Source organism: Helianthus annuus, chromosome 3 (genome assembly GCF_002127325.2).
Source record: "Helianthus annuus cultivar XRQ/B chromosome 3, HanXRQr2.0-SUNRISE, whole genome shotgun sequence".
Lineage (NCBI taxonomy): Eukaryota > Viridiplantae > Streptophyta > Magnoliopsida > Asterales > Asteraceae > Helianthus > Helianthus annuus.
The window spans coordinates 158,631,352-158,645,738 of NC_035435.2; the positions used below are offsets into that span (position 1 = coordinate 158,631,352).

A 14,387-nucleotide genomic window follows, 5' to 3' on the forward strand; every position below is an offset into this window, starting at 1 on the left:
GTAATTGACCTTAACCGGTCGGTGGTTAAGAGTAGTCAAATAACCCGTTTGAAAATGCTGTTTTATTTGTATAACGCCTTTGGGGGCTTAATGACCATGTCCCGGATATCCTTGGCATCATTCAAAGAATGGCCACGACCTTAGCATACGGGTGTAGGCGTACACCCGTAGTGCATTAAATAAAGTATAACAGTCGGTACGAGAGAAATCTCGCGGCGGAACTATACTATGTGGTGTGTCTATTAAACTTTAATCCGGCACGACCCGGATACTGAACGCTAACAAACATGTAATTCTTTTACAAGATTATAGGCAAATAATTGTCCCAAGTTATAAAATGTTTTGTGCCACGAGCATTCAAATCAATTTTTAAAACCTTTTCAAAATGAGTCAGTTAAATTGTATTTACCAGTGAAGACTAAGTGCAGGTACTACGCGTAATAGGCCGGTTTCTCCTAGCATCAAATAGAAGTCTCGCAAGCTTAGATGCCTGAAGTCTGTTGAACAATGTTTTATTTTATTCTGCAATTCGCCTGTGGATCTTTTACTTTCCGTTTGTAATACTTGGATATTACTTCATATCGGATTGTAATATATTTTGCTTCCGCTGTGCATTTAAATTGTGTGGTTTGACTATGATGATATCAACTACGTCACGTACTCCCCACCGGGCCCACCGGTGACACGTGGAAAATTGGGGTGTGACAATCCTGATCTATTCCAAGTCGAAAACTGAACTCGCGCAACATCTACGTTTGATTCTCGAATTGCTCCAGGGGAATCGACTCTATGCCAAGTTCTCCAAGTGCGAATTTTGGCTGGAGGAGGTTCAATTCCTCGGTCATATTGTCAATAGTCAAGGTATTCATGTCGACCCCGCGAAGATAGAAGCTGTTAAGAGTTGGGTTACGCCTAAGAACCCGTCTGAAGTCTGTTCTTTTCTCCGACTAGCGGGCTATTATCGCCGATTTATTGAAGGATTCTCTAAAATCGCCGTGCCGCTTACTTCTCTCACGCATAAATACAGATCCTTTGTTTGGGGAACTGAACAGGAATCTGCCTTCCAAACCCTCAAGCATATGCTTTGCAATGCTCCCGTCCTCACTTTACCCGACGGAAACGGCGACTTTATCGTCTATTGTGATACCTCGAACCTTGGTCTTGGTTGTGTTCTCATGCAACGAGACAAGGTTATCACCTACGCATCTCGTCAGCTCAAGATCCACGAGAAGAACTATACAACCCACGACCACGACCTCGACACTACCTGTACCAAGTGTACGTTCTTCACCAATCATAGGAGCCTACAACATATCTTTGACCAGAAAGAGCTAAATATGCGTCAACACCGATGGGTAGAACTTCTCAATGATTACGACTGTGAGATTCGTTACCACCCAGGCAAGGAAAATGTCGTTGCCGACACTCTAAGCCGACGAAGCTATTTGCATAGCGCTCGTAATATTCCAGCCCAGCATCATCTCGAAACCCTCATCCGCGAAGCCCAACATGCGTGTTTTACCGAATGCACTTTGAAGAAGGAAAGGATCTATCACGATGTAGCCCATCTAGTGAATAAGTCGAATGGGATATTCCATTATTTGGACCGAATGTGGATCCCTAAGCGGACCGATTTACGACAGATTTTGATGGACGAAGCCCACAAGTATCGATATTCTATTCATCCCGGTGCCGATAAAATGTACCAGGACCTTCGCTACAAGTACTGGTGGCCGGGCATGAAGAGAGATATCGCTCTCTATGTTTCGAAGTGCCTGACTTGCTCGAAAGTCAAGGCCGAGCATCAAAGACCCTATGGCTTACTTGAACAACCCGCGATCCCTACGTGGAAGTCGGAAAGTATAGCCATGGACTTCATAACGAAACTTTCGCGCACGCCATCAAGTCACGACAGCATCTGGGTTGTCGTTGACCGTTTGACCAAGTCTGCTCATTTTCTGCCGATACGAGAAGACTACAAGGTAGAAAGATTTGCCCGAATCTACACCAATGAGATCATTTGTCGAAATGGGACGCCTTGCGACATCATCTCTGACCGTGATGCTCGGTTTACCTCGCGTCTATGGGAAACGTTTCAAACAGCTCTCGGTACTACGCTTAATCTAAGTACCGCTTTTCATCCCCAAACCGACGGTCAGACTGAAAGAACGATTCGTACCCTCGAAGACATGCTCCGTTCTTGTGTCATAGATTTCGGTGGTTATTGGGACGCATACTTACCTTTAGTCGAATTCTCGTACAATAACAGTTATTATTCCAGCATTCAAATGGCACCGTTTGAGACATTATGTGGAAGAATATGTCGATCGTCTATTGTATGGCACGAGATCGGACACTCGCAAGTAACCGGTCCTGAGCTATTGAAAGAAACGACTGACAAAATCCTCCAAATTCGAGACAATCTGCTGAAAGCTCGGAGTCATCAGAAAAGTTACGCCGATAGATGACGCAAGCCCCTTGAATTTGACGTTGGCGACCATGTACTCCTAAAGGTATCACCTTGGAAGGGTATGGTCAGATTCGACAAGAAAGGAAAGCTCGCGCCTCGATATGTTGGACCCTTTAAGATTCTGGAAAATATCGGAAAAGTGGCTTACGGACTCGAACTACCGGAGGAACTTAATAACGTCCACCCGACTTTCCACGTGTCTAACCTCAGAAAGTGCCTAGCTGAGCATGATATGTATGTACCTCTAGAAGATCTTCAAGTAAACGAAACACTACACTTCGTGGAGATGCCTGTCGAGATCATGGATCGCCAAACCAAGCAGCTCAGATGCTCGCGCATTCCCATTGTGAAGGTTCGTTGGGAAGGCAAATGAGGCGCCGAGTTCACTTGGGAACTCGAAAGCGACATGAAGGCGAAGTACCCGCAGTTGTTTGTTACGGATTCGGCCTGATTTTGGGACGAAATTCCCTTAAGTAGGGGAGGCTGTAACACCCCGTGTTCCGAAAGTCAAAGTCAAGATTGAAGTCAAAGGAAGAAAAGATTGCTAATTGCGATCTGTCACTCCTTGCTCGATTCCTGTTTTGACTTCTTTGACATGTAAAAAGTCTTTTTATGCTTTTACGTTAGTTGTATTATGTGGAGTACTTATTAATAATCGAGATTTAATCGATGTTTATCACATGTTTTATTGCTTTATCGCATTCGCATTCGCAACTCGAATTATGCGTCCTGGATATTGTTTTACGTGTGTGTGTTACTTGTGCATGTTATTTATGTTTATGTTGTGGTGATTAATCGAAACGCAATCGCAATCGAATCGCAAACGTTAAACGCAAGTTAATTATGATGATTATATGCAAGATATAGTAGTTGGGATTAAAATAATTTAATGAGAAACTCTATCGCATCGCAACGCTCAACACGCAAATCAAAACCGCAAAACTCGTCGCGCCGAACACTCGAATCGAGTGGCCAACCGATCGAGTTGCCAGTCGATCGGGCTGCCACCCGATCGACCAGCCACTTCCCCACTTTCCTTTTATGGAAACCCTATAAATACCCCTCATATGTCAACATCACTTGATGTTGACAGCTCTCACTCGACCCAGCTCGCTCCAGCCCACTTTTCTTCCGATTTCTCGCGATTCTTGTAAGTTTTCAACCTAAATCTTGTACTTTCTTAATCTACACGCACTCCTACGCCTTTCTATTTTTTGAATCTTAACTTTTAACCATGAAATCACTAGATTTGAGGTGTTATAGGCTGATGTCATCATGGTGTTCATAAGAACTTCATGTTTTGGCTTCAATCCACCAAGAACAACTTAGATCTGAATGATTTCCACATGAATAAACAATGATCTTGCATAGATCTGAACATATTCATGGTGAAAAGGATTGAAAGATAGTTTTCTAACTTTCTTTCAACTCTTTTACACTCAATGCACTCAAAACCGATAGAATCGGAGCTTGTTCTAATCTTCTACTCCTTCTTAGTAATGTGTTGGTTCAAGATTTGGATTCTATCCAAGAGATTACTGATTTCGGGTTAAACATGAAACACCGTCTCGAACAGTTAACTGGTTGGACTAGGGTCGTTCCTATTTGATCGGGTCACTAAGTCTTGACGAGGTTTCTATTGTTTGACACGTTATCGTACAATCTCGAGAAAATGCAAACTATCAAAACAACCAAGTGTAAAGACGATCAGGTCGTCTGGGACGGATTGTCGTCCGATCGGACAGCCATCCGATCGGATTGCCACCCAATCGGACAACCACCCGATCGGCTTGCACCTTGGTCCCCACACTTAACTTTTATTTTAACTTTTGAGGTTTTGAACATTGAACGGATTGCCATCCGATCGGATCGCCATCCGATCGGATTACCACCCAACCATGTGTTGTTTGAACTTCAACACTTAAACAATTTTCAACATGTTCAATGCATACGGATTGCCACCCGATCGGATAGCCATCCGATCGAGTGACCGCCCTGCGGTGAACTTGTTCTCAAGCTAAGAAGCCTCGCCAATCGGATCGCCGTTCGATCGACCGACCTGAAAGGTAGAGATACTTCTCTATTTTCAAAATGCTACAATGAAAACTTCAAAAGACAAGCCATCATACACAAACACATCTTCACCAGACAAGGTGACAATCCAATCGAATGGCCTTCCGATCGGATAACCATCTGAACGGATTGCTACCCGATCGACTAGCCATCCGATCGGATTACCATCCGATCCTTGGTACTCTTGTATCGTTTTACGCGCTGCTTATCGTTTATGCTATAGTTCTGATCAGGCTAAAACTCACTCTAGCGCTCCCTTCAATCCATCATCGCTGTGAGTATACTCAAACCCTTTTTGCTTTACGCACTTTTGGGTGTTACATATGTTACTTATTCTAAATCACATCGAACACACTACGCAATACTTTAACGCTAACCGTTACCGCATGTTATACGTGACTTAATGAATGCTTGTTTGTTATGTTTACACATGGATTGTTGTCTACCTGCCTTAGTAACGATAGTACTATAGTTTGGACTCAGCACCTGTTCACTCAGGGGTTGTTAATGGCAATTAATCACATGATTCACAGTGGTGAATATGTATTACGAACTGCCTTGCGCAGTCAACCCGCAGTCATTGGTATTGATAGGATCATGTAGATAACTTACGTGCTTCATTTCACACTGCGTACGTGCTGGTTATGCGTAATGATTTCGAACTCTATTATATCTATTAAACTTGTATGCTCACCTTTACACTATGTGTATTGACTTTTACTTTAACGTATGTGGCAGGTGCTTAAGATGTTTAAATGCTTGGCTTGCTGTGAAATCGAGGCTAGGAAAGGTCTAGAAACAAATAAACGAATTGTCTGTATTTAAATTCTGAGTTGTCGAAACAGAACAGTTTGTCTTGATTTTGCCTGTAATAATTATGTTACTTCTTAGGTCATGCTATGGGACGTGATACTTTAATTAATTTGTAATCGTAGTTGTTATGGAAACTTCTGGACAATCTGTTTCGCTCAGTGCCACGCCCCGATGTTTGCGCCATCGGTTGGGGTGTGACAGTTCTCCTTACATATCAATAAGTTGGAGTGATTGGTGTAATTTCAGTTTTTGTTGATTAATTTCTTATTTTCTTCATAGGGTCTTGCTAGTTTTTAATGAAATCCATCGTTTAAAAAAAGTTAAATTCGTATACCACTTAGAAAGAAAAATGTTCGACTTACCTAGAAAATTGTTTCAGATAGTCACCATAGGTAATTAGGATATAGACCTCGTATTTTTTTTTTACTTCATTTGATATGAATCATGTAAAATGTAAATGTAAAGAAAGGCAAACTAATAAAAGATTAAAAAAAAAACAATGTTTTGTTGCGTTCTATCGTTCTTTATTTGTTTATGTGCATAACAAAGTGTAGAGGAACCCCACCAATCGTTATAAGCGTAAGCGTGAAGGCAGGAGCCGAAGTTGTGATGAATAAGTAATCCATGATCAAGTTTTCCCTTAAGGTATTAAAGAATAAGTAATCCATGATCAAGTTTTCCCTTAAAGTATTAAAGAATACATCTAGCAGCATATCAGCGATTTTCCAGTGGAGATGCATTATACTTTTTTAACATCAAAGATAATATATGGTCGTGAGAAAGTGACATACTGAAGAGTGCCAACAGGCTAGTGATATTTGACCGGGTTGGAGATAAGTTGACTATCTCCAAGGGATAAGACCTAGGATATGCCATAAAAGAGAAGACCAGTTTACGCTCGGAAGACCAGCTCGTTAAATAAGCTCTAAGATGTATTTCCTTTGAGATAGAATAATATCAAGCCCTTTTGGGACAATTTCATTACCCAAAACATAGTCAAGGATGCCAAGATGCTTGAGGGCAAAGTCATTACAAACGGTATATAACTATGAATTTATAATAAGTGACACAAATATATATGTATTATAAGAAGTTGCAATCACTTCTTGAATTTTTTTCATCAATTTCATATTTTGCTATCCTTTTAAAAAGGAGTACATATCCATGTTCACCCAGATCAACATTCTTTTTGATCGATAGCAATTATTTATGCATTGTTCCATTCTAAAAGTAAAACAAACAATATTTTTCCTTTGCATTATATTAGCTCTTTCTACTTTTATATATAACCATCAAAACTTTTTCCAATTACCTACCTATCAAATACTGTGTTAAAGTTGGAAAACTAATAGGTTATATATTTACTGTTTATTATAAAAACATACTACACAAGAAGTAGCATTGTTTCACAAAACTTTGACCTTATATGATACATCAATATTGTATGGCTCCATCCCTTTAGCCTACGTCCACTAAATATTACCTCATTGATAATATTGAACTCTTATTAAATTATCTATTTATATATACTTAAACGGATTGCTTATGTAAATTAAAGTAAAAACAACCAATTATTATATCTTTTCGTATTCATATATTATATGATTACATTTACTTCAGAAGATAACAACATTTGTATGACGCGTGTAAAAATCAATATTAATTAATCCCTTATAACATATAGTTTATGTTAAATAGTAACACGAGCTTCACCGGCCGACATCAAACCTCAACGGGACCCAATTTCAACTCATCTTGGTAGCAAGTACTAGCAACAAACACATGGTCCTAATATCCACGCGAAAAGCAGGATTTCACCACTTTTGCCCTCAACAAACTTTTGAATGATATCTTAGTTGAAATAATAATAATAATAATAATAATAATAATAATAATAATAATAATAATAATAATAATAATAATAATAATAATAATAATAATAATAATATTAAACAAATATAAGTGGAGAAATATATCTATTCAAGATATATAACATTGTAACTTATAGATTGTAAAGCTTAAATGTTACTTACGTAACATATTACAATCATTCATATCCCTCCAAAATTCAAGCTGTTGAGTATTAGTAGCAATGGTGCTCTATAAGTAGTAAAATTCATCAGCAGGAACTTGTGTAGTAGTAAAGTTAATAGAAACTTTGTACACTAATATAGAAGTAAGAGCACCCATAATGTGGAGTTTTTTGCTCAAAGTCCGGATAATGTGGCCAATAACTGGACAAGGAGGGTGGTTTGGCAACATTGTGTGCCTCATCCGAGTGGGTTGCCCGGCTACCAAGTCCACATATTCGGACTTCACTTAGACTTTTGGAGGGGGCTCCAAAGTTGGAATTCTGTGATTACCAATAAACTTAAAAAAACTACGTAATATTAATTTTAAAAAACACGTATCAGCTTAATTAAATTAAAAAAAAAAAAAAAACCTTCTTGATACAACAAACAATAAAATAAAACAAATATTATCAAACATAATTAAAGATGTTCCATTGAGTCAAATGAGCAGTCCGAATCCGTTGAGTGTTCGTCTTCCTATGGGGCACAGTTCCTCAAACGTCTGTCTTTAGATTCAATGACATTCTCGTCCTATGGATGTGGTACGTATTCCTCTCCAAGGTCAATTACGTATTCATCCTCTGAATTGGGGACGTGCTCGTCCTTAATTTTTAGTTGGCCAAACATATGGTCAAATGCTCAGTTCCATTCTTCATCCTTCCATTCATCGTCACCAATTCTTAGTTGGCCAAACTTCGGGTCAAATGCAGTTGGACAGGGAGGGTTTGCAGCTGGACGGTGATGGTTTGCAGGTTGACGAGGAGGGTTTGTGGTCTGACATGAAAATGAGGGTTCAACTAGATATGGATATCCTTGATCCATGTTTTTTGAGAGAACTCAAAGTGGAGAGGTGAAAATGAGGGTTGGAATATGTTATGAATTTATAGTTGTTAGAATATATAGTCCGTCGGAATATTTCTTAATTTATTTTTATTTAATGATTACATTTCTAAATTTAAAATGTACTTTGTTATTTAAATTATAAACGGAACATGCAATAAAATAATCCAAAATTAAATTAATGTATATTAAAATAACTGTAAAACTAGGTGATGATGTGGAATGTGAGGTGGAGGTTTGTGGAAGTTTATACATTGTGGAAAAAGTAAGGGTTTTTGAAAAAGGTTTGAAAATCTTATGTGGCTAAGGTGACACATTGTGGAGGTTTTGTGGACTTTATGCATTGTGAATGCTTTATGTACTAGTGATGGAAGTTGTTGTTGATGGTGTGTTAGTGTTTATGGAAGCCGTTGCTAATAGAAGTTATTATACTGCTAACTACTGACAAATACTATTTATTCAAGTTGTAATTAGGTACAAGTAGCTAATGCTGATTTAAATGAATAAAGTTAGCATTGATTTTAGTTAGTATTGGAATGCATATCAAATTAGGGTTTCTAGTATTGAGCCTATGTGCCCCTCTAGATAGGAGTGTGCGTAATTGAATTCCGACCAAACCCTTAAAAAAGGCGGCTAATGAAGCAGGGATACCCTTTCACGTGCAACTGCGTGTGGCGTCGTAATGCATAAGAAAAGTCATGTGTGGTGGTGCGTGAGTCGACGACTTGGTGGCGCCTTTCGGTGGTCGGCTAATTAGACGAAGGTGGTTGCTATGGCGGCGACAGTGAGACGTAACAAGTTATCGAAAAAATATTTTGTTGAGAGCAAACGATTGGATTCTTACATGAAGCTTTATACGAACGAGAAACAGAAAAATAGAACGAACTAAACAGATAACGGGAGTGAGACATGGCGACAATGTGGTGGCACGTCGCCCTGTCTAGGGTTTGAATCCAGTGGTGCGGCTAGGGTTTGTTGTTTGCGTGTAGGACGGCGATAATGGTAGAGAGTCTACGCTGGCTATGATACCATGTAAGATTAGGGTAATAGAACCCTAATAAACCTAATGGGTTCATAAATTACTAAAAACCCTAATATGATATATATTTCAGATTGAGTTTAAACTTCATTTTATTTGTAATTGTTTGTTTCATTTGAATAGGAAATCATTAGTCTTTGAGGGTTAATTTATGTTCTAACCATTCTTCATCTCTTGTTTATTGGAGTTAGATGAGAATCAATTTGGTGATTCATTTTCAACACCAACCATATAATTACCGAATCATCGTGCAACAACCCTGTGACTACTCCATCTAAAATTTACTTTTGCTTAATATCACGAGTAAAATGTTTATATTATTTTAAGAAGATAATATTGGTTTTGTATGTGAATATTATTCGAGGTCAAAGGTCGTATTTGAGATGGTAGCTCACATTCAGTGTTCAGTACTCAGCCATCCCCTAGCTACTTTTAAAAAGGACCCCAACTTTCATGTCCTTTGTGTTAGATCAGTAGGTGATTAGTTGTTGTCTATCCTTCATGTCCCTACAATCAAAAGGTTGCCACCAATTTCCAAAGTCTGGTGCATCATAATGAACCTTCTATTCTCTTTTCATGTTTTTCTTTATGCAAACTACATTTTGCTAGTAAAGTGTTGTAGTATTTCATACACATTATTGATTCATCTCTACGCATTTAAGCATTCATATAAATTATCATCTTGTCCTTCTTGCTTTTCTGTTATCATTCTCTCTTTCTTGCTTTTGTGTTGATATGTCTAAAGAAGAAGTGAATTTGTCTGTGAATGTAAATGGTCAGTCTAAAGTGCCTCCAGGGTTTCGGTTCCACCCTACCGAAGAAGAGCTTCTTCATTACTACTTAAGGAAGAAAGTCGCGTATGAAAAGATCGATCTTGATGTTATTCGTGATATTGATCTTAACAAGCTCGAACCATGGGATATCAAAGGTGAGCACTGATAATTCAGTATTTCTTATTTAGTATGCATGGTTGTTGGTAACTTAATTTTTCGTATCATATGTTTTATAAATGTTTCTTTCTGGATCATGTTTTGCAAATAGGCAGTTCGCTACCCAGGGTAGCGAACACAACAGAAAAAAAGACACCGACAACACAGTTGTGTCAGCTTTTTTTGAGTTTGCTACTCTTGCGAACTGTCTGTTTGTAAAACATGTTTCAAAACATCCTGAAAACACTTAGGATATACCTAGACCACCTTGAAAATAAAAAAATCTTTATAATTAGTTAATTAATTGTACGCGTTTGGTTTTTTAGAAAAGTGCAGAATTGGATCAACCCCGCAAAACGATTGGTATTTTTTTAGCCACAAAGACAAGAAATACCCGACTGGAACGCGTACAAATCGTGCAACTGCTGCAGGTTTTTGGAAAGCCACCGGTCGAGATAAGGTCATTTATAGTAGCATGAGAAGAATCGGTATGAGGAAGACACTCGTGTTCTATAAAGGAAGAGCACCTCATGGACAAAAGTCGGATTGGATTATGCACGAATATAGACTCGATGACAACACGATTATCTCCCAGGATTATGCCTCAGTAAGTTATTTTTTGTACAACTTTAATTATTTATTTTACCTTAAATACTAAACTTCTAAAAAAAACTTTACAGGGTTCTAATTTATGTGATTCCACTCAAGAAGACGGGTGGGTCGTATGTCGCGTTTTTAAAAAGAAAAACTACCATAAAGCGGTTGAGAGTCCCCAAAGGTCATCATCAGCACCTTCCATTGATTCAACAGCTCAAATGCAATCTTTAAAGAAAGATGGAACTCAACTTCTTGCATACATCAATGGTACTAAATCCTGCAAGCAAGAAACCGAATCACTCGCCAATATAGCAACCACCCATGACTATGACCCTTTGCAACAATTCATCAACCCGATAAGCGACAGATTCCTACACCTCCCAAGGCTCCACAACACTTCAAGTGACTTGATCACGTCAGCCACCTTTGATCAAGATTCAATCTTTCCGGCCCATAACACCATGACCCATTTGCTAACGGAAGTTGAACACTCTAGGAATCATGAACATCTTGAGAACTGGTCAGATGTGGATCGACTCGTGGCCTCCCAACTCAATGGCCAACCGCGATCATCCAGGCAGATGTACGGTTGCTACGACGAACCCAATGAAGACATATGCTTCCCACTTCACCATGATGATCAGCAAGAACCACCACAACCATCATCCATGGCTAAACCCAACCAAGCAGCCTATACAAGCGAGATAGATATATGGAGCTTTGCACAATCTTCATCACAATCATCATCACCGGATCCATTTTACCATTTGTCGGTATAGTTCACATAAGTAATATACTTTTTACTTTATGGAAAATACAGATGGAATAAACTGTTATATATACTTGGATGTATATATATATTAGCTGGGTGGGTTATGGATCTTGATGTGAAGTGAAAGGTCATGACTTATGAATGTATTGTGTTTGATGGAAACATTGTAGCAAAAGACATTCTTTATCCTTATCGTAAACCTACAAGAACATGTCCCCCCCAATCGCATTAATTTACTCTTTGCCTTCATTGAATACATTGTTCTTCAAGTGACATTTATGCTTTTTAACATATTTTAAGTACGAATCATGAAGTGTCTTTCAAATGTTTTTTAATCCTTTTAGAAGATAGAATGTTACTTTCTTGTCTATAGGGTCGTCACCATCACTAACTCCTTTGGTTTCTTCATTGTGGTCATGCTTTGTGGTGCTAACTATCATTGTTTGTGAAACACAAACATGTTTGTTTTCATGTGGCTTAAATTCAGTGGCGAAGCTTGAGATTTCCGACCGTGGGGTCGAAAACGTATATACCTAAAAAATTCTATACGAAAACTACATAACGGCCCCCCGGCCCCCACTAAGCTACGCCCTTGCTTAGATTTTTTTGTTACAAATTTAAACAAGTTGAGTCGAACTAGTCTAAGTTTGGGATCGATTTGTTTAACTTAAGAGAACTGAAGCTTGACTATTATAAACTCTTATGACTAAAGGTTTAGCTTGGCTCGTAGTAATTTATCAAGTTCGAGCTCGACTTGTTTCCTGTTTATAAATTATCTTAGTTATACGTGTATATTATATATATTTATATGCAACCTAATATATATAGTTTATTTATTTTGTCATAATTACGTATATAATAATACAAGTTATTATATATACGTAAATAATATGTAATTTTAAGCTCGTGATATAATTAAAAAGCTACAATCGAAGCTCAAACACATTTAAGTGTGGTTCGGTTCGAGTATTTAGCTATATGTTATTGGTTAACTCACAAACGGATCAGCTCGTTAATTTGCTCCTCTTTTTTAATTATATTTTCCTAGATGTATCTATATGTACCAACACATGTGTGTGATTTATCAACACATGCATGATGAAAATAACGTTTACAAAAGGTCACCTTCGGCTTGTATAGGTGGTATACATGCATTCTTAAAATAATTGGTCACTGATTTCCTAAATAATGGCCATTATGTATCAATACTCAATAGCATGCCAAATTAAAGATGACCTGCTGCAAACTTGATTTTATTAATAAAATGGTGGGTATCAACAGTGGTGGATTTAATATAAAAAATTCAGGGTATCCCAAATTGTTTTTGGGAACAGGTGTATCATTTATATAAAACCGGTAAAAAAAATTACAATATGTAGCCGGAGTTGAGGGATACTTTTATTTTACACTACGGAGTCAAAGTTGAGGGGTATTTTTACACTATGGAATCAGAGTTTTGGGGTAGCCTGTGCTACCTCTGCTTGTACACTACCTCCGCCTCTAGGTATCAAGTGACGATATAAACATAACGTACGTATAATTGGAATATGCACGTTAAATAAATATCGATTCGGGTATTTTATTGGTCCTGTTTATGAAAGTGATAGAAGGTGAATATGATGGTCCATCCGACAACTAACCAACAAGATAATGCACGAAGATGGACTATCAAAAAAAAGTTGGTACCTTGAGAGAAAGAAGAAATAACACCTAGTGATTTAATGAAAAACGCATCCAATATAACCATAACTTTACAGTTAAGCATTGTTTTGTTTGACAAAACTAGCACTAAAAGAATAAATATTCTTAAAAATTTACAGTGTTTTAAATTTACGGTGATTTATCACATGCAAATTTGTTGCAGGCAGGTCCTACAAGCATAAAGTAATTATTGTAAAACTTTAAGAGAAATTAATAATGTTTATTGATTATGAAAAAAGTTGCAATGTGTGTATTGTCAATTTACTGTGGGAGAACAAGCCCACCACAACTACCATCTTTGCATTAAGTGGGAATGAGGGACTACCAAATTGGATAATTAATTTATATTTGTAGATATTAATTAGATTTATTGTGATTGCAAACACACAATCTTTCATGCTTTTATTGAGTTAGAACATATGGTGTGGGCGTAGAAAACTGGCGTGGAAGCCACAACCACGCCAGAGCACCACCCCGTAAACGGCGTTTTGGCTGGCGTGGGGGAAGGGGTGGGAGAAATTCCACCGGCGTGGGGGCAATTATATAGGTAATGTGGAGGCTCTTGATTGGTGAGTGTAGTTTAAATTAGTTTTAATTGGTTGATGTTTATTTTTTTTTTTTTAATTTTTTTTCCTCTTCAACGCCATGTCCCACCCGGTGCATTTTTCTCCACGCCACAATGCTGACTTGGTTGTCACATGGCGCTCATGCTCATTCTTCATGCCCTCCCACACCATATGGTATTATAAGAATCGGTTAAGTCAGTGGCGGACATAAGGCTTACCGGGGGGCAACATCCGCTACGGCTTGGCATGGAAAATTTGGAAAAATTAGTGTAAATTTTGGAAAAAATTGACGTTTTTTCGATTTAATTACGGCTTATTTATAAAACGTTACGGCTTAATTTCATTTTTAGATCCGCCACTGGGTTAAGTTACTTCAAAATCTTGAGAAAAATATAAAATTTGAGGATGAGTTGAAGCACAAAGAAAAAAGAGAATCTCTAAGAAAAATTGAGTTTTGTTAATACATCAATCTTTGTTATTAGAGAGTCAAAAGTTGGTAGCTATCACCAACCCTT

The 14,387-nt window shown here is 38.0% G+C and overlaps 1 protein-coding gene across 1 annotated transcript; it reads left to right on the plus strand.

Moving 5' to 3' along the window:
- The first annotated feature begins 9,922 nt into the window (after positions 1-9,922).
- LOC110930382 (NAC domain-containing protein 43) lies at positions 9,923-11,818 on the plus strand. The gene is made up of 3 exons (XM_022173683.2): positions 9,923-10,235; positions 10,563-10,843; positions 10,917-11,818. The coding sequence occupies exons 1-3, from the start codon at positions 10,043-10,045 to the stop codon at positions 11,610-11,612; spliced, it is 1,170 nt and encodes a 389-aa protein (XP_022029375.1). The 5' UTR covers positions 9,923-10,042; the 3' UTR covers positions 11,613-11,818.
- The last annotated feature ends 2,569 nt before the right edge of the window (positions 11,819-14,387 follow it).